This window comes from Perca flavescens, chromosome 1, assembly GCF_004354835.1.
Source record: "Perca flavescens isolate YP-PL-M2 chromosome 1, PFLA_1.0, whole genome shotgun sequence".
In the NCBI taxonomy this organism is placed as follows: domain Eukaryota; kingdom Metazoa; phylum Chordata; class Actinopteri; order Perciformes; family Percidae; genus Perca; species Perca flavescens.
Genome location: NC_041331.1, coordinates 2,243,809 through 2,267,831, shown reverse-complemented (window position 1 = coordinate 2,267,831; position 24,023 = coordinate 2,243,809). Strand labels below are relative to the sequence as shown.

The window sequence follows — 24,023 nt, the reverse complement described above, 5'->3', positions numbered from 1 at the left end:
CTTGTATGAGCTAAGAAATCGTCCACTGCCGAGGTTCTGAAACACAACTATATGCCAAGGGAGGATGAGAAAAAAAGGAAGTGTAATGCTGGTTAGTATACTTGTACATTTGTGTGGTTGATATGGAGAAAAAAAATGAACAGGTGGGGTATATTTTGTAAGAGTGGTGCTCAAGCAACCACAGGGAATAGTGTTGTTTCTGCTGCAGTATGACAGACAGGGATACAGTGCAAAACATTCAAATAATCAATAAAAACTGATTTTTAATTAAGAGTGAAATTATCAAATCATCAAAAGGTCATTTATATAAAGAGGTTTTGCTTCAGAAGCTCCAGAAGAAAAAGGAGAAGAAGAGGCTTTTCCTATAAACACTGATGTGAAGACTTGCATAGACACCAGCTGTGGCTGCCTCCCAGATGACACCCACTGCAGTGCAGAAGGAAAAGCACACAGCAGGTGGGGTTAGAAAGTGATTTGGGTGCTTCAAAAGCCAATCGCTGCAAACTTTTTTTTCAGAGTTTACAAAAGCAGAAGCAAGGATAATGAGATGAAAGGAGTGATAGCAAGGTGATGAAGGCAATGAGGGTTAGAGGAATCGAGGTGGAGGAGGGCCGTGGTGCTGAAGAGGGGAGGAGAGCCAGAAAGGGAGTGGAGATGTGAAGAAGACGAACAACAAAAACACATGGAGATGGACAGAGGAGGAGGCTAAGGAGAGGCAGGCTGGGGAGTGTGTGATGGCCAAGGATCGGGGCGAACGCTTCAGGAGAGCCCGGGAGGTTTGCTCAGGCACGAGCGACATATCCCCCGGTCTTTACCCGACTCTTCAATCACCCAGCGTGACAGAGACACAAAGGCTTGGTTTGACGCAGACCTGACAGTCGTCTACTGAGCTGTTAATCACGGAGATCTGCAAGGGGGCAGATCTCTTAACGTCGGAGAAGATGCCTGGCAGCAACAAATGAGCCCCAGACTGCGACTCCAACACAACCACATACCTCTAAAGCCCTGCCAATGTCGTGATCCACCTGCAATCACCCTGCAGCAAATACCAGGATCTCCCCTGTGCAGGCAGCCTGTGTGTGTGTGTGTGTGTGAGAGAGAGAGAGAGAGAGAGAGAGAGAGAGAGAGACAGAGACAGAGAGAGGGGTGACAGAAAGCCAGGGGAAGAAAATGAAGAAAGGGGTGAGAGTGTGTGTCTGTTATCTTTCTGTATGTGTGGGCACTCGCTCAGTGAACTCTGCTTGATACAGAGATACTGATGGGAGAGGTGGCGTTGAAATATGACAGCTCTCACTTGTTCTGAAGCCTGCCCTCAGAGTAAGCCCTGCAAGAAATAGAGAGATCAGTCTCACTTTCTCTCAGCAAGCCCCCAATCCACACACACACTAAGATGGAACTCTGTTAAGATGTGATTAGACTGACTGTCAGCTGTGAGGGGTCCTATCAGGGTTCAGTGCACGCCAAGCGCAAACAAACGGCCGCCTTAGCCGGCCTGTCTGACAGTCGGCTAGGATAGGCATGTCGAAGCTGGAAATAACAGCCGGCCCTGACTTACAGCTGGACCGACAACGACTGGTGCTTTGCCAACTAGAAAGCGAAAAAAAAAAACAAGATGGACCTGGAGAGCATGTTGAAAACGGGAAAGAAATACCTGCATCGATCAGCCTGGGTGAGGAAGGTATTAAGAGAGACAGGCCTATTTCGGAGTTGACAGACCAGGGCATCTTCTTTGGCTCAGTGTGCACATTGTGTACCCTCTTTCCAAAAAGGAAAATTGGTGCACTTATTTAGCTTTAGACAGCTTTTTGTATATAGAAGAAGGTTGTTACATTGTTTTGAACAAGAGTAAGAGCGTTCTGAGAAGGCACTGCAGTGGTTTCAGCTAAATGCTAATGTCAGCATGCTAACATGCTCACAAAAGACAATGTTAACATGCTGTCGATTAGCAGGCATAATCCATGTTCACCATTATATTTAATGTGTTAGAATGCTAAGATTTTTTAAATTAGCACTAAACTCAAAGTACAGCTGGAATGCTATTAGTTTTGCAGGAATTTAAAAGAATTATAAGTTTGACCTGATGGTGCTCTAGGGAAAGTTGAGATTATCAAAATTCATTCTGAAGGAGACATGATTACCTGAAAGAAATGTTGCACATTGCGTTCCATAGTTGTCGAGACATTTCACTAAAAAATAAAAAAGGTCAAGAGGTTTGCCAAAAGCAATTAAATGGCAATCCATGCAATAGTTGTCAAGATATTTCAGTCAGGACCAAAGTGGTGGACCGACTGACCAACCCAGCGACAACTCTACACAGGTAATGTTTTTACTTTTTTGATACCAGTGCCAACCGTAGGTGCTTTTCGGTACCAATACCGAAACAATACGTTTTGTGAAACCTCACATTTAGGAATGTCTACAAAACCCTTTTTCATATTTAGGAAAATAAGCCAAGTCTCAAATGATCAAAATCATCATTTAATTGACAAATTATCTGTGCAAAGAGTCTGACCAAGCATGTGATGCCAATTCTCGACAGTTTTTCATGCTAGATGCTACGTACACATTTCTGGTCGGTACTAAAAATATACAGTATATATTGATGTTCAGAACCCAGCCCTACACGAGGGGTACTGATTCAAATTCAAGCGAGAATAGCAAATAAAAAAAGCCCTTAGTTTATGTCTCTTTATTCCAGTCTTGTTCTCTTTATTTCTCTGCTGCAGTAATGCTTGGGGTTGATGTGGCTCCCCATGCTAAGATAATCAAAGTATGTCATTATGAACCAATATGGACGGGGATATTGAGTCCCATCTGGAAATGAAAGCAGGGTGGAGAAATAGAATTCTCACATCAGCTCAGCAGTAAAATTGCTGCCCCACTGAGAGATAGACATCATAAGCTGGGCTGTAGGGCCATACATATGTATTGTACAAACACTTGCTCTCCCTCTAACACACACATGCACACACACACACTAAATGCATGACTTCAACCAGCAAACACAGGGATGCATCCGGGAAAGCATGCAAAATGTGCATGCACACCAAAATTGCACAAGCATGCTCTCACCCACACACATTCAAGCACAGTAAATACACACCTTCATAGTCCGCCCGGTGTTCAATGAACACGTTATATTTGTGTATGTTAGCAGAGTCAAATTATTTGTGTGTATGTGCGTGGGCCCCAGCTTGTGGTGTCTGGCTCACAGCATGCCGGTAAACAGCATGCAGCCGAGACGATGTGGGGGACTCCAGGCTCCATGATTCATGCAGACGGGTTGATTAAAGAGCAATCGCTGCCCCCGCAGTGCGAGAAAGGGTGGCATAATCACCATAAGAAAACACTGTTTGGTAGCATAAATCTCAGCACGCTTCAAGTTATGAAAGTGTTGAGGGGGGCAAAAAGTTATCAACTGTCTAAAGTTGCCAAAAAGGCCAATGATTCCCACTGAGTGGCCAGATAAATAATGGCAATGTATCTAACTGGGTATAATAATTACTGTGTTCACCGGGAGGGCAAAACAGTTTAGCATATAAGTAAACACTGATGCCATACAAAACTTTAAAGCTGCTCTGTCAATATTTTGATATCATCAAATGGTCTTTTGTATTGATACACCCACAGATTTGTCAGCAGACTCTGCAGTCCCCCTCAGCTCTAGTGAGCATCTTTAAGCTCATTGTTTTGGTTTTTAATAGTCCACAACTTTAATGTTTTGATTCACTCCCACTGCTCTGATCAGCATCTTCAGCCCCAGCGGGCAGCTGTTTTCAACCCTCATAAACCTGAGGACTGTGCCACGAAGCAAGATTTGGCGTTAACGAGGTAACTTCAGGTTCAACCCAGGGTTTTGTGTATCAAGACGGTGGATCACTTGTTACCGGGTTAAATCGCCGTGGTAACTTATGCTGAACACCTAACCTGCACAGGAGCATTATGGTTATGTTGGAGATTAGAGATCAGCCGGTGTAAAAGCACCGCCTACTGACCAATCAATACTCGATTGATAACAGCGTCACCGTTCTTAGAAGATCAGGCGGAGCTCTGTGCGCAGAGAGAGAGAGAGAGAGAGAGAGAGAGAGAGAGAGAGAGAGAGAGAGAGAGAGAGGTGCGCTCATAAAAGTTCAAACATTTAGAGAGCGACAACTGCGTTAACATTCCCCTAATGGGTATTTTTATGAAAGATATAGAGGGAATTACATATAGGCTATTTGTTGGCTTCTTCAGCCGTGTGTTGCCAATGCGCACATCGGTTTGAATTATGCCAGGGTTGCAACTGATAATATAAGCTAAAGCAACGACAGTTTATGGAAAACAGTAATTATGGTCAGATCTTGTGCCTGACTATTGGGGAAGTGAAATTGACAAAAGTCTTGTAATTTACACATTTACATTTACAACAAAAGTGGAATATTTGAAAGTTCTTTGAGAAGAAAAGTCATAGCATAGTATGTCGATGAAAAAGTAATGGTATAGTTTATCAAAAAAGTGATAAAAAAGTCATTGTATAGTATGTCAAAAAAAGTCATTGTAAAGTGTGACTTTCCTTTGGACATCTCACTTAAAAAATAATAAGCTCTTGACATCTAACTTGAGAAGTAATTAGCACTTGATGGGGATCAAGCTCCCAACCTTAGACTCCCCAATCAGTCTTTCAACAGACTGAAATATAAAGCAAGTCATAATATTGTATGTCGAAAAAAGTCATAGTATAGTATGTAGAAAAAGTAATAAAAAGTCATAGGATAGCATGTCGAAAAAATCATTCAAAGTCATACTATAGTATGTCGAAAAAAAATCTCATTCGTTCGTTTCATGTTTTCTGTTAGTTTTGTCCATTTCCTGTTATATTTTTTAGGTTCTCTGTTCTCACTTGTGTTGTCTTGTTTACTTCCTGTTTTATATTTTCCTGCCTGTGTGATTACCTGTCCCCGCCCTAATGTGTTGCACCTGTGTCTCATTGTCTCCCCTGTCATGTGTATTTAGGTTCTGTCTTCCCCTTACCCCAGTGCGAGCTTGTCTGCCTCCCTGTGTTCAGCCTTCAAGCAGTTTTCCCTGTGTCCTATATTCCTGAGTTCCTGTTTTCCCTTGGATTTCAACCTTTGCATGTTTTCCCGGATTTACGTTTTGCCTGCCGTTTACTGGACATTGTTGCCTTGCTTTATTAGCTTGCTAATAAATGATTGTATGTTACGTACCTGAGTTGTGCATTTGTGGGTCCTCTGTGTGCCTGATAATTATGTCGAAAAAACTCAGTATAGTATGTCAAAAAAGTCATGAAAAGCCATAGTATAGTATGTCAAAAAAAGACATAGTATAGTATGTTGAAAAAAGTCATAAAAAGGTCATAGTATAGTAAGTCCAAAAAAATCATACAAATATTCATAGTATAGTATGTTGAATAAAGTCATAGTAAAGAGTGACTTTCCTTTGGACATCTCTCTCTCATAATATAATGTGTCGAAAACAACTAATAAAAATACATAGTATCCTCTATCGAAAAAGTCATAGTCGAACCTCGGGTTGAAGAGGAACAATGCGGATTCCGTCCTGGTCGTGGAACAACGGACCAGCTCTTCACTCTCGCAAGGATCCTGGAGGGAGCCTGGGAGTATGCCCAACCGGTCTACATGTGTTTTGTGGATCTGGAAAAGGCGTATGACCGGGTCCCCCGGGAGATACTGTGGGAGGTGCTGCGGGAGTATGGGGTGAGGGGGTCTCTTCTCAGGGCCATCCAATCTCTGTACAACCAAAGTGAGAGCTGTGTCCGGGTTCTCGGCAGTAAGTTGGACTCGTTTCAGGTGAGGGTTGGCCTCCGCCAGGGCTGCGCTTTGTCACCAATCCTGTTTGTAACATTTATGGACAGGATATCGAGGCACTATATCCTGATATCGAGCTTTAATGGGAATCAAACTCCCAACTTATGATTCCCCAACCAGTATTCCAACAAACTGAGCTATAAGACCAGTAATAGTAAATCAAAAAAATTGTCATAGTAAAGGATGTCGAATAAAGTCATAGTATTGTATGTCGTAAAAAGTCATAGTATAGTATGTCGTACAAAGTCATAGTATAGTATGTCCAAAAAATCATAAAAATAGTCATGGAATAGTATGTTGAAAAAAGTCATAAAAATATATAGTATCGTATGTCGAAATGAAGTCATAGTATTGTATGTCAAAAAAATTGTCATAAAAACTCATAGTATAATATGTCGAAAAAAGTCACAGTACTTTTTGAAAAAAGTAATGTTATAGTATGTCGAAAAAAGTCATAGTATAGTATGTCAAAAAAAGTCACAGTACTTTTTGAAAAAAGTAATGTTATAGTATGTCGAAAAAAGTCATAGTATAGTATGTCGAAAAAGTCATAGCATATGGTGACCTTACTTTGGACACCTGACCTGTCTTCTAACACACTGAGCTATAAAACAAGTCATAGTATTTCATGTGGAAAAAAGTCATAAAAAGTCCTAGTATGGTATTTTGAAAAAAGTCATAGTATAGCATGTTGAATAAAGTCATAGTATTGTATGTCGAAAAAAGTCATAGTATAGTATGTGGAAAAGGTCATGAAAAAGTCATAGTATAGTGTGTCGAAAAAGTCATAGTATAGTATGGTAAAAACAATCACAAAAAGTCATAGTATAGTATGTTGAAAAAATAGTCATAATATAGGATGTCGAATAAAGTCATAGTATTGTATGTCGTAAAAAGTCATGAAAAAGTCAAAGTATAGTATGTCAAAAAAGTCATAAAAAAGTCATAGTATAGTATGTTGAATAAAGTCATGAAAAAGTCAAAGTATAGTGTGTCGAAAAAAGTCATGGAATAGTATGTTGAAAAAAGTCATCAAAATATATAGTATCGTATGTTGAAAAATTCATAAAAATAGTCATAGTATATTATGTCAAAAAAATTAGTCATAGTATAATATGTCGAATAAAGTCACAGTATAGTATTTTGAAAAAAGTAATGTTATAGTATGTCGATTAAAGTCATACAATAAGTATGTGGAAAAAATTCATAAAAATATATAGTATCGTATGTCGAAAATTAGTCATAGTATACTATGATGAAAACAATCATAAAAGTCATAGTATAGTATGTCGAAAAAATAGTCATAGTATAGCATGTTGAATAAAGTCATAGTATAGTATGTCGAAAAAATAGTCATAGTATTGCATGTCGAAAAAAGTCATAGTATAGTATGACAAAAACAATGATAAAAAGTTATAGTATGGAAGTCGAAAAAATCATAAAAAAGTCATAGCATATGGTGACCTTACTTTGGACATCTGACAAAAAAATCAATAGCGCCTGATGGGAATCAAACTCCCAACCTAAGACTCCCCAATCCCAATCCCCCAGTCTTCTAACACACCAAGCTATAACACAAGTCATAGTATTTCATGTGGAAAAAAGTCACAGTACACTATGTCAAAATATATAGTATCATATGTTGAAAAACTCATAAAAAGTTAGTGTATAGTATGTCAAAAAAAATAGTCATAGTATACAATGTCAAAAAAAAGTCATAGTATAGTATGATAAAAACAATCATCAAGTCATAGTATAGTATGTTGAAAAAATAGTCATAGTAATGCATGTTGAATAAAGTCATAGTATTGTATGTCGATAAAAGTCATAGTATAGTATGTGGAAAAAGTCATGAACGTCATAATATAGTATGTTGAATAAAGTCATGAAAAAGTCATAGTATAGTGTGTCGAATTAAGTCATAGTGTTGTATGTCGAAAAAGTCATAGTATAGTATGTTGAAAAACTCATAAAAATAGTCATAGTATAGTATGTCAAAAAAATAGTCATAGTATAGTATGTCAAAAAAATAGTCATAGTATTGTAAGTGGAAAAAGTCATGAAAATCATAGTATAGTATGTTGAATAAAGTCATGAAAAAGTCATAGTATAGTGTGTCGAAAAAAGTCATGGAATAGTATGTTGAAAAAAGTCATCAAAATATATAGTATCATATGTCAAAAAACTCATAAAAATAGTCATAGTAAAGTATGTCAAAAAAATAGTCATAGTATAGTATGTAAAAAAAATAGTCATAGTATAGTATGTCAAAAAAATAGTCATAGTATAATATGTTGAATAAAGTCATAGTATAATATGTCAATAAAAGTCATAGTTTAGTATGTCAAAAAAAGTCATAGTATAGTATGATTAAAACAATAATAAAAAGTCATAGTATAGCATGTCGAATAAAGTCATAGTATAGTATGTCGAAAAAATCATAAAAAAGTTATAGCATATAGTGACTTTATTTTGGACATCTGACTAAAAAATTAAATAGCTTCTGATGGGAATCAAACTCCCAACCTTAAAACAAGACATAAGATATTAATGTGGAAAAAAGTCATAGTATACTATGTCAAAATATATAGTATCGTATGTCGAAAAACTCATAAAAATAGTTAGTGTATAGTATGTAAAAAAAATAGTCATGTATACTATGATAAAAACAATCATCAAAAGTCATAGCATAGTACGTTGAATAAAGGCATAGTATTGTATGTCAAAAAAAGTCATAGTATAGTATGACAAAAGCAATAATAAAAAGTCATAGTATTGTATGTCGAAAAAATAGTTATAGTATAGTATGTGGAAAAAGTGATGAACGTCATAATAGTATGTTGAATAAAGTCATGAAAAAGTCATAGTGTGTTCCTCAATAGCTACAGACACAGAAATGGCACATACTAAGGAAAGCTCATTGTGGGACTGGCTCTAGTGGCTGTAATTCTGCACCAAGGCTGAATTTCGGGAAAGAGACTTCAGATACAGTATTAGGGGACCACTAAGGTCTATATAAAAGCATCCAAAGAGCACCATGTCATGGGACCTTTAAGAAAACATGGTTTTAATGGGAATCAAACTCCTAACCTATGAATTCCCAACCAGTCTTCCAACAAACTGAGTTATAAGACCACTCATAGTATATTATGTCCAAAGAATTCATAGTATAGTAGTCAAAAAAGTCATAAACAGTCATAGTATATAGTGACTTCATTTTGGACATCTGATTGAAAAAATATAATAGCTCATGATGGGAATCAAACTCCCAACCTAAGACTCCCCAAGTAGTCTTCTAACACATTGAGCTATAAAACAAGTCATAGTATTTCATGTAGAAAAAAGTCATAGTATACTATGTCGAAAAAAGTAATGGTATAGTATGTTGAAAAAAGTCATAGAATAGTATGTTAAAAAAATCATCAAAATAGTCATAGTATAAGTCAAATAAAGTCATAGTATTGTATGTCGAAAAAATAGTCATAAAAAGTCATAGCGTAGTATTTCGAAAAAAGTCATAGTATAGTATGTCAAAAAAAATAGTCATAGTATAGTATGTCAAAAAAAGTCATAGTATAGTAAGTCGAAGAAAGTCATAGTATAGTATGTCAAAAAAAGTCATAGTATAGTATGTCGAAGAAAGTCATAGTATAGTATGTCAAAAACGTCATAGTATAGTATGTCGAAAAAATAGTCATAGTATCATATTGAATGAAGTCATAGTATTGTATGTCAAAAAAAGTCATAGTATAGTATGTCGAAAAAATCATAAAAAAGTCATAGCATATGGTGACTTTACTTTGGACATCTGACTAAAAAAATAAATGGCTTCTGATGGGAATCAAACTCCCAACCTAAACCTCCCCAACCAGTCTTCTTACACACTGAGCTATAAAACAAGTCATAGTATTTCATGTCAAAAAAAGTAATAAAAAGTCACACTAAAGTATTTTGAAAAAAGTAATGTTATAGTATGTCGAAAAAAGTCATACAATAGTATGTGGAAAAAATTCATAAAAAAATATAGCATCGTATGTCGAAAAACTAAATATGAACTAAATATATGTCGAAAAAAGTCATAGTATAGTATGTCAAAAAAGTCATAGTATAGTATGATAAAAACAATCATAAAAAGCCTTAGTATAGTATGTCAAAAAAAGTAAACTTAAAACTTAAACTTAAATCTCTTTCTTTGATAAAGCTTATAGTTAGGGAGTGAGGAGCTGCAGCGTTCGCCTAGACCGGCGGTGGAGGGTGTATTGCTAAAGACACGGCAGCCCTTCTCTTCTCTGCTTCTCTTCATAGTCATCAGATTATTCTACCATAACATAAAAAAATAGAGGAAGGCAGGCCAGTACAGCCCAATCCGGCAGGGGAGAGTTCTAACCCGACCAGGCTCCTCTCCTTAACCTGTCTCTCTTAGTTATGCTGTAATAGTTTTAGACTGCTGGGGGACATCCTTTGACACACTGAGTTTCTCTCTTCTCTCTCTTTTCATCTGTGTGCATCCTTGTCCCAAAAATGCTTGTTACTAACTCAGCTCTGGGGAGCTTATTCCCCGGAGTCCTTATGTGTTTCTTTTGCCCAGCATGTTTCCTTGGACTAGGGTGGCACCTAAATCATGGTTGCAGCTGTCCCGGTGGTCCTGCTCCGCGCCCTGCTATGCCCTGTTACATCCCGCTACGCTCTGCAGTGCCTGCTACGTCCTGCTACGCCCTGCTACGCCCTGCTATGCTCTGCTGTGCCCTGCTATGTCCCGTAACGCCCTGCTATGCCAGGAACTACTACAACTATTATTTCTGGTCATTTTTCCAGTATCTGTATTGTGACTATTATTGCCATTGTTCATCACACCCGCAACCGCCACCGTCAGACACCGCCTACCAAGAGCCTGGGTCTGTCCGAGATTTCTTCCTAAATGGAAGTTTTTCTCACTACCCGAGGTTTCTTCCTATCGCACTAAATGCTTGCTCTTGGGGGAATTACTGGAACTGTTAGAAGACTCCCCAACCAGTCTTCTAACAGAGGTCATAAAGAGCTATAAGACCAGTCACAGTATAGTATGTCAAAAAAAGTCCTAGTATAGTATGTCAAAAAAGTCCTAGTATAGTATGTCAAAAAAGTAATGGTATAGTATGTTGAAAAAAGTCATACAATAGTATGTTGAAAAAAAGTAATAAAAATATATAGTATCGTATGTGGAAAAAAATATAACATGTCATAGTATAGTATGTTGAAAAAAAGTCATAGTATAGTATGTTGAAAAAAGTCATAGTTTAGTATGTTGAAAATAGTCATAGTATAGTTTATAAAAAATCATAAAAAGTCATAGTCTTCCAACAGACTGAGCTATAAAACAAGTTACAGTATTGTATGTCAAAAAAGTCATAAATAAAAAAAGTCATAGTATAGTATGTCGAAGAAAGTCATAGTATAGTATGTCGAAAAAATAGTCATAGTATAGCATATCGAATGAAGTTATAGTAATGTATGTCGAAAAAAGTCATAGTATAGTATGTCGAAGAAATAGTCATAGTATAGTATGTCAAAAAAATTGTCATAGTATAGCCCATTGAATGAAGTCATAGTATTGTATGTCGAAAAAAGTCATAGTATAGTATGTCGAAAAAATCATAAAAAAGTCATAGCATATAGTGACTTTACTTTGGACATCTGACTAAAAATAGCTTCTGATGGGAATCAAACTCCCAACCTAAGACTCCCCAACCAGTCTTCTAATGGTGTAGACACATATAGCCGACGGCCGACCATTGACAGAAAACCTCGTCGATATGATCAGTCGCGTCCCCGAGGTCCAAAAAACTGCCTCGGGACACATCAAAAAGACGAGAGGAGACGAGACGTAATACGCCTCCATAACAGCAGGCGGCGCTAATCTGTAATGTTGCCCAAGAAATGAAAACCGGCAGCTGATTGGACGAACAGGTCACATGGGTTCGTTTTCTCCGGATATTCAGACCTGGACTGTCATGGTGGCCGTTCAGAATACGATCTCATATTGTACTAAAATAGTTCACTGAAACGTGTTTCTGAAAACATTTTAAGTGAGAAATAGGCCGTGCAGTTGCTGAATCTGTCTTCATATCAGCTCAACAAAGGTCAGTTTAAAAGATTTTCATCAGATTTTGAGAGACTGTAGTCACCTCATTCCGCTTGTCATTTCCGGGTGAGTCCCGACGGCCCTGCCGCCAACCGAACATGTCAGGTCGGCGAAAATGAACGCCGACAGCCCCCCAGACGGACAACGACACGGGACACACCGAACCGATTTGAGTCACTGACCTCGCCAGACCCTGTCCCACGGCCGATAATCGGCCTGATGTGCCACGGCCTTAACACACTGAGCTATAAAACAAGTCATAGTATTTCATGTTGAAAAAGTCATAAAAAGTCCTAATATAGAATGTCAAAAAAGTCTTAGTATAGTATTTTGAAAAAAGTCATAGTATAGCATGTTGAATAAAGTCATAGTATTGTATGTCGAAAAAAGTCATAGTATAGTATGTGGAAAAAGTCATGAAAAAGTCCTAGTATAGTATGTCGAAAAAATCATAAAAAAGTCCTAGTATACATTGACTTTACTTTGGACATCTGACTAAAAAAAAAAATTGCTTCTGATAGGAATGAAACTCTCAACCTAAGACTCTCCAACCAATCTCCTAACACACTGAGCTATAAGTCTTATGAAAATGCAAGTTTAATGGGAATCAAATTCCTAACCTATGAATCCTCAACCAGTCTTCCAACAAACTGAGTTATAAGACCTCATAGTATAGTAGTCAAAAATGTCATAAGGAGTCATAGCATATAGTGACTATTTTGGACATAGTATACTATGTCAAAAAAGTAATGGTATAGTATGTTGAAAAAGGTCATACAATAGTATGTTGAAAAAAATCATCAAAATAGTCATAGTATATGTCAAATAAAGTCATAGTATTGTATGTTGAAAAAATAGTCATAAAAAGTCACAGTATAGTATGTCAAAAAAATAGTCATAGTATAGGATGTCAAGAAAGTTTGGAAGAACATGCAAACTGGGAATCCAACCAAGGGTCAGAGTCAGCAGTGCCTACTTTCTGATGAATGTGTGGTCAATGAAAAACGATCTAAAATGATCTCTTTATTTAATATTATTAATATGACCAATGTGCAAAGGAAACCTTGAAGCTATGTTTGCTGTTCTTTGAGTGGTGGCTGATTAACATCAAACTAAATGTGTCCAGCCGAATCTCTGCCACTTCAGAGCTGCATTCTGACCGGACTTCTGTGGAGAACACACCTACACTGTTCTCTTCATGCTTTTAGACTGCACCCACGCTCACCCTGCAATCATCTTCTTCTCTCCCTCTTCGCCCTACTCTCCTTCCCTCCAGGCCCGCAGACAACACAGGCCACTGTTCCCCTCAGTGTGGCTGTGATTGATAGAGAGAATGCAGGAAAGAAAGAAAAAAAGCCAGATGGATAAGATGATCAAGTTGTATTAACCATAACCGTACAGGAGAGCGACCACTTACAACGTGACTAGATAAAATGTTTTATGTACACAGATAGGCATGTTTTCATAGCGTTAACGTGACTCATTCCAAATGATTCAGCAGCAGTAAACATAACAAGCGGAGAGAGTGTGTGTGAAGGAGGAAGTGCAGAAGGCATCTGACTATTGATTACTAATGCCTCATATAAAATCTCATAACGTGGATCCAAGGGTAACTGGCACAATCCTATGGTATACCCAAAAAACATAGAAATAACATCTCACAGATCCACTGTACACCTGACAAAATGTAAAATCATATATTACCAACCATAATAACTTAAATAAAGGCGTATGCAAACTACGCCTTTAAAAATACAACATATAAGCAAGCTAAAACGCTACTGATCTTTCCTGTTCTCGTGATGGCTTGTAGCTTTAGAGGTTTCAGAAGGAAAACACTCGACAAAACAACAACACACACACATATATATAGTCTTCAGATGCTCTGTGATTTGTCTTTCCAGTTCCAATGTGATCCATGACGTGATGACTTGACCGCTTGACCACACTGCCTTCTTTAATGAAAAAGAGTCCATTGTTTCTCTCTCTCTTTTTTTATACTTCTTTTCAAAACTCTTTAGTCAAGTACTCCAGGAAGAAAACACACAAGTGTCGAGCGCAGTTCTGTGTGTTGTGAGTAATGGTCCCCAAACTGCCTTTGTGGTGTTGTGTCCCTCAGAGGCCCCGGAGCCACAGACTCAGAGGTATCAGTGCTCTATTGCCTCTTGCTGGAGCAGGACTTGCAGCACTGCTGTCCATAGAACTTGTGGTTACAAACGCCGTGCTGGGGAACCAAGTGACACCAGCTGAAATGGTCCATGCATTGTTCATCTGCAGAGAAAGCAAAAAAAGAAGGCAGTTCAAACTCAGGCTGCAACTCATGATAAGATTATATTTTTTATTTATATATTTACTGTTGTTTATTCAGATGATAGTTTTCGATGTATTAAATAATTGGTCTGCCAAGAAATGGTCAGAAAATCTGGAAAAATAGCCAAATTTTCAAAAATTACATATTTAAATTGTCCAAAGATATTCAATTTACAGTGATATAGAAAAAAAGCAGCACATGAAATGAGCTGGCATCTGATTTTAGTGTTCTCATTTTTACTTGATTAATGACCTGGAAGATTATGATCTGGTGATTAATCAAAGAAAAACATTTTAAAATTCAATGAATCATCATATCTTTTCAAAACTAGTTCAATCAAATCAAATATAAACAAGACTAGAGCCTACAGCAATGCTAGCAGCTCAAACCCATGCTGTACAAATGGACATTTTACTGTTCAATTCACTTGAGCTACTTGTCATTGAACTATGGTAAGAATTCATCAAGAAGAACAGAAATACCCAGCTCAAAAAATGGTAATGCAAACTCCACGCGGTACTGTTATTTCATGGTTATAAGGAAATAAAACTGGATATACAATATTTGTCTTCTTCCCTCAGAGAGAAATGTACCTTTCAGTGTTGGTCCAGCAGCTGCGACCCGGCTGGGGCGTTGTGCCGGAGCCGGGGGAGCAGCGGAGCAGAAGTGTGTGTTGCACGCCCTAGAAGTGACAGGCCTCTGGTGGGGCAGGCAGCCAGCTGCGGGGCGACCCTGCCGGAGACACTGGATGGACCGAGTCTGGACTCCTCCCCCACAGGACACAGAGCACTGAGAGAGAGGGGGGGACAGAAACAAATAGTGCAAAATGAGAAGGAGGGATGTGAGGAGAAAGGCACAGGGATATTAATAGGAGAAGGAGATCAAATGCTGAAGCGCACGGAGAAGAAAATATCGCCATGAAAGGCAGCAGAAGAGGGATGGAGGAAAAGTCTATGCAGAGATAAAGAACAGATGAAGAAAACAAACATCCCATCCAGCATGTACTTGCCCTCCAGCGAGCTGTCAGGAGATATCTCCTCTGGTGGAAACATACAGTACAAGGATCACAAGCTTGAGATGAGCAGAATAAGACACTGTGCTATATGATGTTGCCCTAAAGACTTTTTGCATAATAAATTATATAACTATAACACATAGCCTACACAACCCGCCCCGATAGACTCTGTATCAGAGTGGAGCTTTTGGATTGAATCTGAGGCCCATTCCGCACACGAGAACTATGCTATGTCTGTGAACTACCACCACCTACACTGTACAGTCTGCCTCGGAGGTCTTTTTTTGGGGAAACACAAGAGCCACTCATGGCCATACATCTTGTATTGATTGATTGATTGTTTTGGCTCATGCGTTGTGTTGCCTTCATCATCATGCCTTGGCCTCCCAGAGAAAGAGGCCTGGTGAACAAAAATCAATGTAGGGAGAGACGGTGAGGTGGAAAAGAAATCTTAAACTGACAGTAGATTTGTTTGTTTCGAAGCAACAGATTACACAACGGGAGGTTTTTGGCTCGTAGCTACTTTTGAAGAACACTGATGCTATTGACAGCAGAGCATAATGCACACTTTGCACTTTCTGACCTCATTTTGAACATTTTGACTTCTACAGTCACATTGCAATCATGCTTTTTCTTCGATTTGGTTTTCAATTGACCATTCTCTAAACCCCGCCCCCCTCAGTTACTGCTGCTACGCCTGCAAAGCTTTTTGTTATTGCACCTAATCACTTAACCACATGACATGTGTGGTCATGTTTGATGTCAGAGATAGACGGTAGACTCATTTCGAGCCAGTGACCGTCGATATTGCCACCTGGAACGGCTACTGGCGCCGGCAGATTTTATCAGCTGTACCTCGCTTGTTAATTATTAGCATAATTCTTTAGTTGAAAATGCCGGGCCTGGCTGACTTTCCAGCTCACTCGGTTTAAAACAAGAATGTTGTCAAATGAGATCCCAAATATGTTCTTACATGATGTAATGCTAAAAGAATAAAAGGGGCTAAAGCTACATTACTGTGCTACATCCAGGACCGGCTCCCACACAGTGGATGTGCTAGTCGTGATCTGAGCTTTTTTTATTTAACATAACCAACCTGTAACCCCACAATTGAACGTCGTTAGCTGATGATATGCTGCTTGACTTTGGAAGTAACGCTCAGTTGCTTATGTAAGCTGGTTAGCTGGATAGGCTAAACAGTCACAGCTTAATTCAGAGGAGATAAACTCAGAGTTTAATCCATTTCTTCAACTTTTTCTCTTGTTTTTTTGGTTATGGAAAGAATGAAAAGAAAGACCCTCCACAGTAAGAGCCCCATGGACACCACTTGTGGAGAAATACAAATGCTCCTAAGTGTTGACTGACTCCAGCCCTCAAACACAAATACAGATACATGTTCAGGTAACTGATGTGAGATGTAATATCTTGTCATGGCTATGATGTCAAATTCTAGTTTGAGCATCCAGTCATGTGTTACATGTTCCGGGATTCAATTTGTATCTGTCTAGTGTATTTCACAATTGTGCCGCTTGTGGGAGAAAAGCTCCAAATTGGAAGACCGTCAGCTGGAATGCACATGTAGCACTAAAAGTCTCTCGTGTCGACAGATTAGGATCAAAGCCTGATCAAATGTACCTGCTGCCAGGGAGATGAGTACCAGCCTAAGACCACAGCACTGGAGCTGGTTCTGCCAGGGACAACCCGAGGGAGCTCTGGGCACGGACCTCGGTTGCAGCCCTGCTGGAGATCCACCAGAGGTTTAGCCACGTTCCTGCACCTACGTATGGGGAAATCCACATACCTGTGTGGGGAGAGGACAGGTTGTCAGCTTAAAAATGACTATTCCTACACAGCTTCCAAGTCCTGAAAACATTCTGACTCTGAGGACAGTACACAGATGACACAGTGGGGTCTTAAGTGTCTGTGCAGATCTGTTGAGGTGTCTTGGTGTGAAGCTGATGGCACATACCCTCCCTGTGAGTCTCTCTCTCCGCAGCGAAGCTCTCTTTTCTGGATGCCTGAGCCACAAGAACTGGAGCACTGGAACAGAGAGCAGGCAGGAGGGACCGTTTTAAAAAATGAACTGTGTGAGTGTGTGTGTGTTTGTAATGCGGCGGGTTTCCATGGCAGCAGACACCACAAGGTCACCTATGGTTGTAGTAATAGAGCCAAAAGTATTTTTCAGTCATTATATTTGATGAACAGACAGTGTTGTACGTGTGAGAGTGTCAGTAAGTGTCCGGCTCTTTTTCAAAATCCAAGCCACCATTCTGAGAGCTACCTTCACTGCGTTTTATCTTCCTAGTCCTGTGCAGCAGACGATATCCTTACACTGACCTTTTTCATTCTATATTCAGCAACATGAACTATTCAGCGTGTAACTCAGTGCCCTCTCTCACTTTAATCACTCCACTTCACAGCACCAAGGCAGGTAAGAGTTCACCAATCTTTGGCACAAACTCTAAAAGAATATGCTATCTGAAATTATGATTAATGGCCAACATGATGCGGCTGTCAAATACATGTACAGATTTCTAGATGAAACTTCTTCTAAGGTAATTCTTCAAAAGATGTATGCAATGCCTCCCAATTGTTTTGAGGACTTGGATTAGCTTTGGAGGGAGCCAGCCTATCTTGGCGAATCCTTGATGGAGTTTATTATCTGACAACATCATTTGTTGGCTTGGAACACTTCATAATCCCAGGATGAAACTGTCAAAACTGCTGAGCAAAGCTGGTAATATAATGTGGACATTTCAGCATGTTGAACTGTACCCTCTCTATGAGGATTAAAGATAAGTGGTGGTCGATGTACAAATGTCCTTGTTATTACTTCTCGTCATGTCATGATAACATGACAAATATCTTGTTGAAAAGAATCCGGTGCGGACAAGAAACGTTTCACGTTAACAATGTTAGACAACATTTTTTTTCTTCTTGTTGGCAGTGATATGCCACTGTACATAAAAGTGAAAAAAAATACCAATCGTGATTTCTCAGAACTCAAGATGACGTCTTAAAATTGTTTGTTTTGTCCAACCAACAGTTCAGAACCTCATATTTAATCAATCAACCAATAATGACAAAAAAAATAAGCTGCGTATTATTCACATTTGAAAATGTTTGCTTGATAAATTATTATAAAAAATTTGATGTTGCACAGCATTTTGGTCTATTGAGGTTGCTGGCTGTGAAACTGTTTTCTCTGTTCTATGATGGATTTCTCCCTGTATGATTGTTAAATCGGTGTGAAGAATGAGAGCCCTAGTAAGAAGCCTTTGTTTTCTTAATTCTGAAAAAGCTTGCAAATCATAGCTGCTGTGCTGGAAGTGAGTGAAACAAACACAGCACCAAGCAACAAGATGGACCTACAAAGCAACAGATTTTCAAGTGCTTTAGGGTGGAGTTTTCCTCAAAACTATTAACCAGAAATATCTCAACACATTTCACTTCTAGCGCTTCTGCTCCTTGAGCTTCGTGGCTCTTTTTTTCCCTACCTCTCCCCAGGGAGTAGGGATCCACTGCAGCCTTTCGTTCTTGGGGCAGCGCCGCAGGACGCAGGTCTCCTGGGCTTTGGGTTTGTGGTGCTGTCTGCACATGCTGTCGGGCACCACCACCGCTTTGGCCCCAGGATCAGTGCTGCGGCAAAACACACTCCGCTTCCTCAGGCCACGGCCACAGGTCTTGGAGCACTGCGAGTGGACAAGAAGGAAGTCAAAGAAGTCACAGTCCGAAACACAGATGAGTGCATCTTGAGGCAATTATTGATTCAATCGGCAAATGTTTAATGACCATACACATATTATTATTTTCTTAAGATTCAATTTCGCTCTACAGTATATTACCAGTGAGTACTAATCACACCAATGATTTTAGAAAAGCACTTATTACTAGGGCTGGGTATCGTTCAAAAAATGTTCGGTTCAGGTACTGATACCAATACCAATACCATGACTTTGACACCGATTCCTGAACGATACTTTTTCCGATACCAATTTTATAAAATAAAAAGAAATTACAATATTACGGCACAGATCTTTTTATTTATTTTTCAGCTACTACCACAGGCGTCTCTGTGCGAGTTTTTCCTGCATGCCTCTACGACGTGTAACATTGTTAGATCTTGGTAGAAACATGCTGCGTGCTTATTGGCTCACTGACTCTGATGTGTTTTTCCTTAGGTATTGAAATTGGGTATTGAATAATGAGGAATTTTTCAATACTAGATACTTTGGAGGCAATGCGGTGAGTGCCTGAAAAGTATAAAATTCAGTACCCAGCCCTACTTATTATTAGGCAGTTTCAGAAAGAAATTGGGCATTTTTGGCCTTTATTTGATTTGATTTTAGGACAGATGTAAACAAGAAAGGGGGTAGAGAGAGGGGGGGACGGCATGCGGGTGGGACTCGAACCCAGGCCACTGCGGTAAGGACTGAGCCTTAATACATGAGGCACACGCTCAGCCAGGTGAGCTACCCACGGCGCCCAATAACCATACACACATTAAAGCATACATACATGCTCATATTCTATAACTTAGCTTTGTACTTTCTTATGATCTCTTAAACCTACAGCTTTCATCACGTTTAACAGAGGTTAAATCCTTGGCACGGACACCGTGAATGCATTTGTAATTCACCGCATGGAGTACAAGCAAACAGAAGGTCACCGGTTTGATGACAGCCCATTATGGCCTAACATTAAATACAATAAACCAATAACTGGCAGATGAATGTGACCCCCATCCCATCAAAGTATCCACCAACAGCAGACAGTGCTGCTGTAACCTCCAGCTGAAATGCAGAGGTGGAGTCAAACTGCTCCGCTGGGACTGACCAGCACAGCCGTCAGGGCACTTTATGTGACAACATCGCATTCATCTATTAGACAAAAGACACGTACACATCTGTGTGCAGCCATTTACATACACAACCACGCACAACTACACATCCCAGTTGTCCTTTTGTCACTGAAAGGCCCGATTGATCGTTTCAGGGAGAATGGCCTCGCCTCTGCCTGACCGCCAACTGAACTCCGACTGGTGTCACAAAATAGTCCAAGCACACAACATTAATGTCCCAAAGAATGATGACTGGATGACAGCTGAGTGTCCGGACTGTGCAGGTCACACCAGCTAATCATCAGATCTGCTGCCAGGCACTGTATACAGGAAAATGAGCAAATACAAGCCCCGTCGACTCTGGTTACAGAGGAACCGGCCAACAACGTTAAGTCATACTTGGTTAATAGCCATAGAATTAAATGGCCTAAACAAATGTTGGCTTTGCAAAAAACAAATGAATACTATCCTGTAAGTTAACATCTTAAAAAAGAGGGGTCAATTGCAAACCAGACGATCACTTATGATCACTCTTGTGTGTCTGTTTTGTGATTCATGGATGTATTTGGTTACTACACACAGGTAGAGTTCATTCTGATTCAACTGTTGAAATTAAATGTCCAATATTCCAAAGAAGGAAAATGGTAGAAGAGAAAACATGTTATTGAGATTGCAATTCAAATAGAATGCAAAGAAGGTGTTTAAACAAGCAGCAGCTTAAAATAAAACTTGTATAGTCCTGACAAGTCGTTTGTTTTTTAATGTTCTTCACATGTCCAACAGAGGGCAGTAGAGTGTTGACTAAACTCAGTGTGTGTGTGTGTGTATGTGTGTGTGTGTGTGTGTGTGTCTGTGTGTCTGTATGTGTGTGTGTGTGTGTGTGTGTGTGTGTGTGTGTATCTGTGTGTGTTTGTGTGTATGTGTGTGTCCTCAGGCATAGACGTGTTTCTGTCATGCAGATATCTATCTAAAAACGTAAGTGTGTTTTAACCTGAAATTGGGGATTCTCTACATGACTTTCAACCCAAAAATGTATTGTGACAATGAGAACATAGGACCTGTAAACCCGGACAGCAAAAACAACAACTTTACAGCAAACAAAGAAGAGACAAAGGTAGAGTATCATCATCAGGATTGAAACATGTTTTCTTTCTTTTAAACTTACCGTCAGCACTTCTCTTCTTTCCTACGCTTGAACAGTGAGTGGAAAAATAAATAATGGCCTTTTTTTTTCTCCACATGTCACAGGAGGTAAAACACAGGTGTAAATAATAAAACAAATGATGGCTGAATTCCACTAGCTGCTTCTGTTTCAGGGTCCTGGTCCATGGACGTGTGGCACTTGAATGGAACAAAGCCTCGTTAATGTTATTAGTTAGACCTGTGCTTTTGCTTGTATGACAAGACAAAATGTCCGCTTTGAAAAAGGTCTGTAACAACTAAATAAATCACATATATTGTATGTGTGTACGTTTGTACAAAAATAATTTTTTTTTTAGGATCAAAGTTGATTTGTACTCGATATACACAAGGTCAGCTACACCGCGTCAAGTTAGACTCAAACTCCGAAAGTGTTCTTATAGCATAATAGGAGCAAGGGTCCGTGTACGTTTTGATAGTTAGTTTTTTCGTTTGAACCACAAAACAAAATAAGGAGAAACCAGCTGTTTTTCGTTTCTCGTTTCAAACCAAAAACAAAGAAATGGTAAAAAAAGAGCCGTTCTCCGTTTTTGGTTTCTGAATCCAAAAAAGAAAAACGACTAAACCAAATTCAAATAACGGTCCGATTTTGGTTTTTTGAAATTCCTTTTTTTTATTTCTCCGTTTGAATATCTACATTAAAAGAAAGACAGGCTGGCCACGTGACCCGGAAGTAATAGTAAATAAAGCCTATAAAAATAAAATCCAAGCTTTTAGAACGGTCATAATATGCAGCACTAACGTTATACCAGAGTAACGTTAGAAGAAAAAAAATCAATCAATAAATAGGCTTATATAACCTGGACTGAAAGAAATATGTTAGCAACAGTAGTTTATTACAGTGATTTAATATTGTGCCTATCCACGTACACATCACCAGTCACGTTTAATGAGCGCATGCATTGGTTCAATACAGTTGGTGTTAACCTAAGAACTTAATGTGTGTGCAGAGTTGTTACTGTAAGCACTATATTATATAATATAATTAAATTAATATTTAATGTGGTTTCCACCGTAATGGACCAAACTTTTCCCCCTTTCTACCAGCAGTGTATGAAGGTAAATATGGTGCAAAAGGTGAGAGCTTGTAGAATACAATGTGAGAAAAAATATTCACACACGTGATCTGAATTTGAAGTCGCAGAAAAAATATTCACAAGTGTGTAGATTGATATTTGCATGAACACAATGACAGCTGCAAACTTGTAATGCAACATTTACTTGTGTACTTTATTTCTTTTTACTCAGATTCATTTTCCATCACAACCACAACTCAGTGATTACAACCTCTCGAATCTGTCACTGCAACTTCACATATGTCTGCGCCTCGACTTTTGCAACACTTCTCGCGATACATTTGGTGCAAAACTCCTTTGTAACTGGACTTAGGCTGTGGAGCTCTGAGCCAACGGAACGATGAAAGCAGGTTTCTATCGCCAGATGAGGGACGACTCTGTCCGGCTTAAGAGCTAGCATGGAAGCTTAGTGCAATAGCAAGCTAGCGTTAGCCAACTAACCAACCAGCCTGCTTCTAAATAAATACCTTTTTATTATCTGAACACTTTTTAACAATCAAACTGAAACACTGGCGGTGAGCGCCAGGTCCTGCAGCCGCAGACGGACCCTCACCAGTGGGGATCGGCCAGCGGAGCAACGTTACTATTATCACCAGAAAGCTCCGCTGCCAACCTCGACCTGCAGTCGGAGCTCCAGCGGGACACGGAGAGCCCCGCACCCGGTAGCTTTTATTTAAATGTAATTTACAAAGCGATCATATCGCACTGAAAGCTGAATATTTTGTCACTAGCAACCTACACCTGTCCTCTGTCAAATACCGTTCAGGAATTATTACAGCAGAAGTGGGGCGTGCGTAATGTTTCATTCGTCCCTCCTAGTCGGGACGATTGAAACAGCATGAATGGTACTCCCAAAAGGTGTTATTTTAGATAGATTGTTGCTGGTGAATCTTTGTCTTGGTGAATATCTGTTAACAACTCATTGCCGTCACCTTGAAGCGTGTATGAAGCGCTTTTTGAAATATCATGCACTGTGGATGATTCTGCCATTTTTATAGCTAGAACAGTACGTTGTCCCATTTATATCATGTTTCTATTGAGGAAAATGTCGTTTCACTAGGTTTTTACGTAGGTTAGGTCACTGCACACCGACATAAGTGCCCTTAACAGCCCATCAGTCCAGGATAACGGTACTAGGATAACGGGAAAACTCACCGATGTATAGCCCAGCAACAATCTTTCTAAAATAACACCTTTTGGGAGCATGATATGTAGTAAAATATTGAAGTTGTGGGAAGTTTATATGCCTTAAATTGTATGTTTCATATACACATATATGGCTCTGGTCCCAACTAGGAGGGACCAGAGTGATAGAGAAAGACATCTCTATGGCTCTGGGAGGGACGAATGAAACATTACGCACGCCCCACTTCTGCTGTAATAATTCCTGAATGGTTTTGTTCAAAGCTGAAAATCTGTAACTGTATTTGACAGAGGACAGGTGTAGGTTGCTAGTGACAAAATATTACCTTTCAGTGCGATATGATCGCTTTGTAAATTACGTTTAATTAAAAAGTATTTAAACTGTCCCGGCTCTCCCCTATATAATATAGTGCTAACAGTAACAACTCTGCACACACAATACGTTCTAGGTTAACTATTACTGCATGCGCTCATTAAACGTGACTGGTGATG

The 24,023-nt window shown here is 39.2% G+C and overlaps 1 protein-coding gene across 1 annotated transcript in view; it reads right to left on the bottom strand.

Moving 5' to 3' along the window:
- Positions 1-13,311: 13,311 nt before the first annotated feature.
- Positions 13,312-24,023, bottom strand: part of adamts18 (ADAM metallopeptidase with thrombospondin type 1 motif, 18) — a 68,925-nt gene continuing 58,213 nt past the window's right edge. The window contains exons 20-24 of the mRNA XM_028574801.1: positions 18,770-18,964; positions 17,242-17,312; positions 16,908-17,073; positions 14,851-15,046; positions 13,312-14,217 (exon numbers count right to left, since the gene is read on the bottom strand). Of these exons, the coding sequence (XP_028430602.1) occupies positions 14,102-14,217; positions 14,851-15,046; positions 16,908-17,073; positions 17,242-17,312; positions 18,770-18,964 (744 nt within the window). The 3' untranslated portion in view covers positions 13,312-14,101. The remainder of the gene's footprint in view (positions 14,218-14,850; positions 15,047-16,907; positions 17,074-17,241; positions 17,313-18,769; positions 18,965-24,023) is intronic.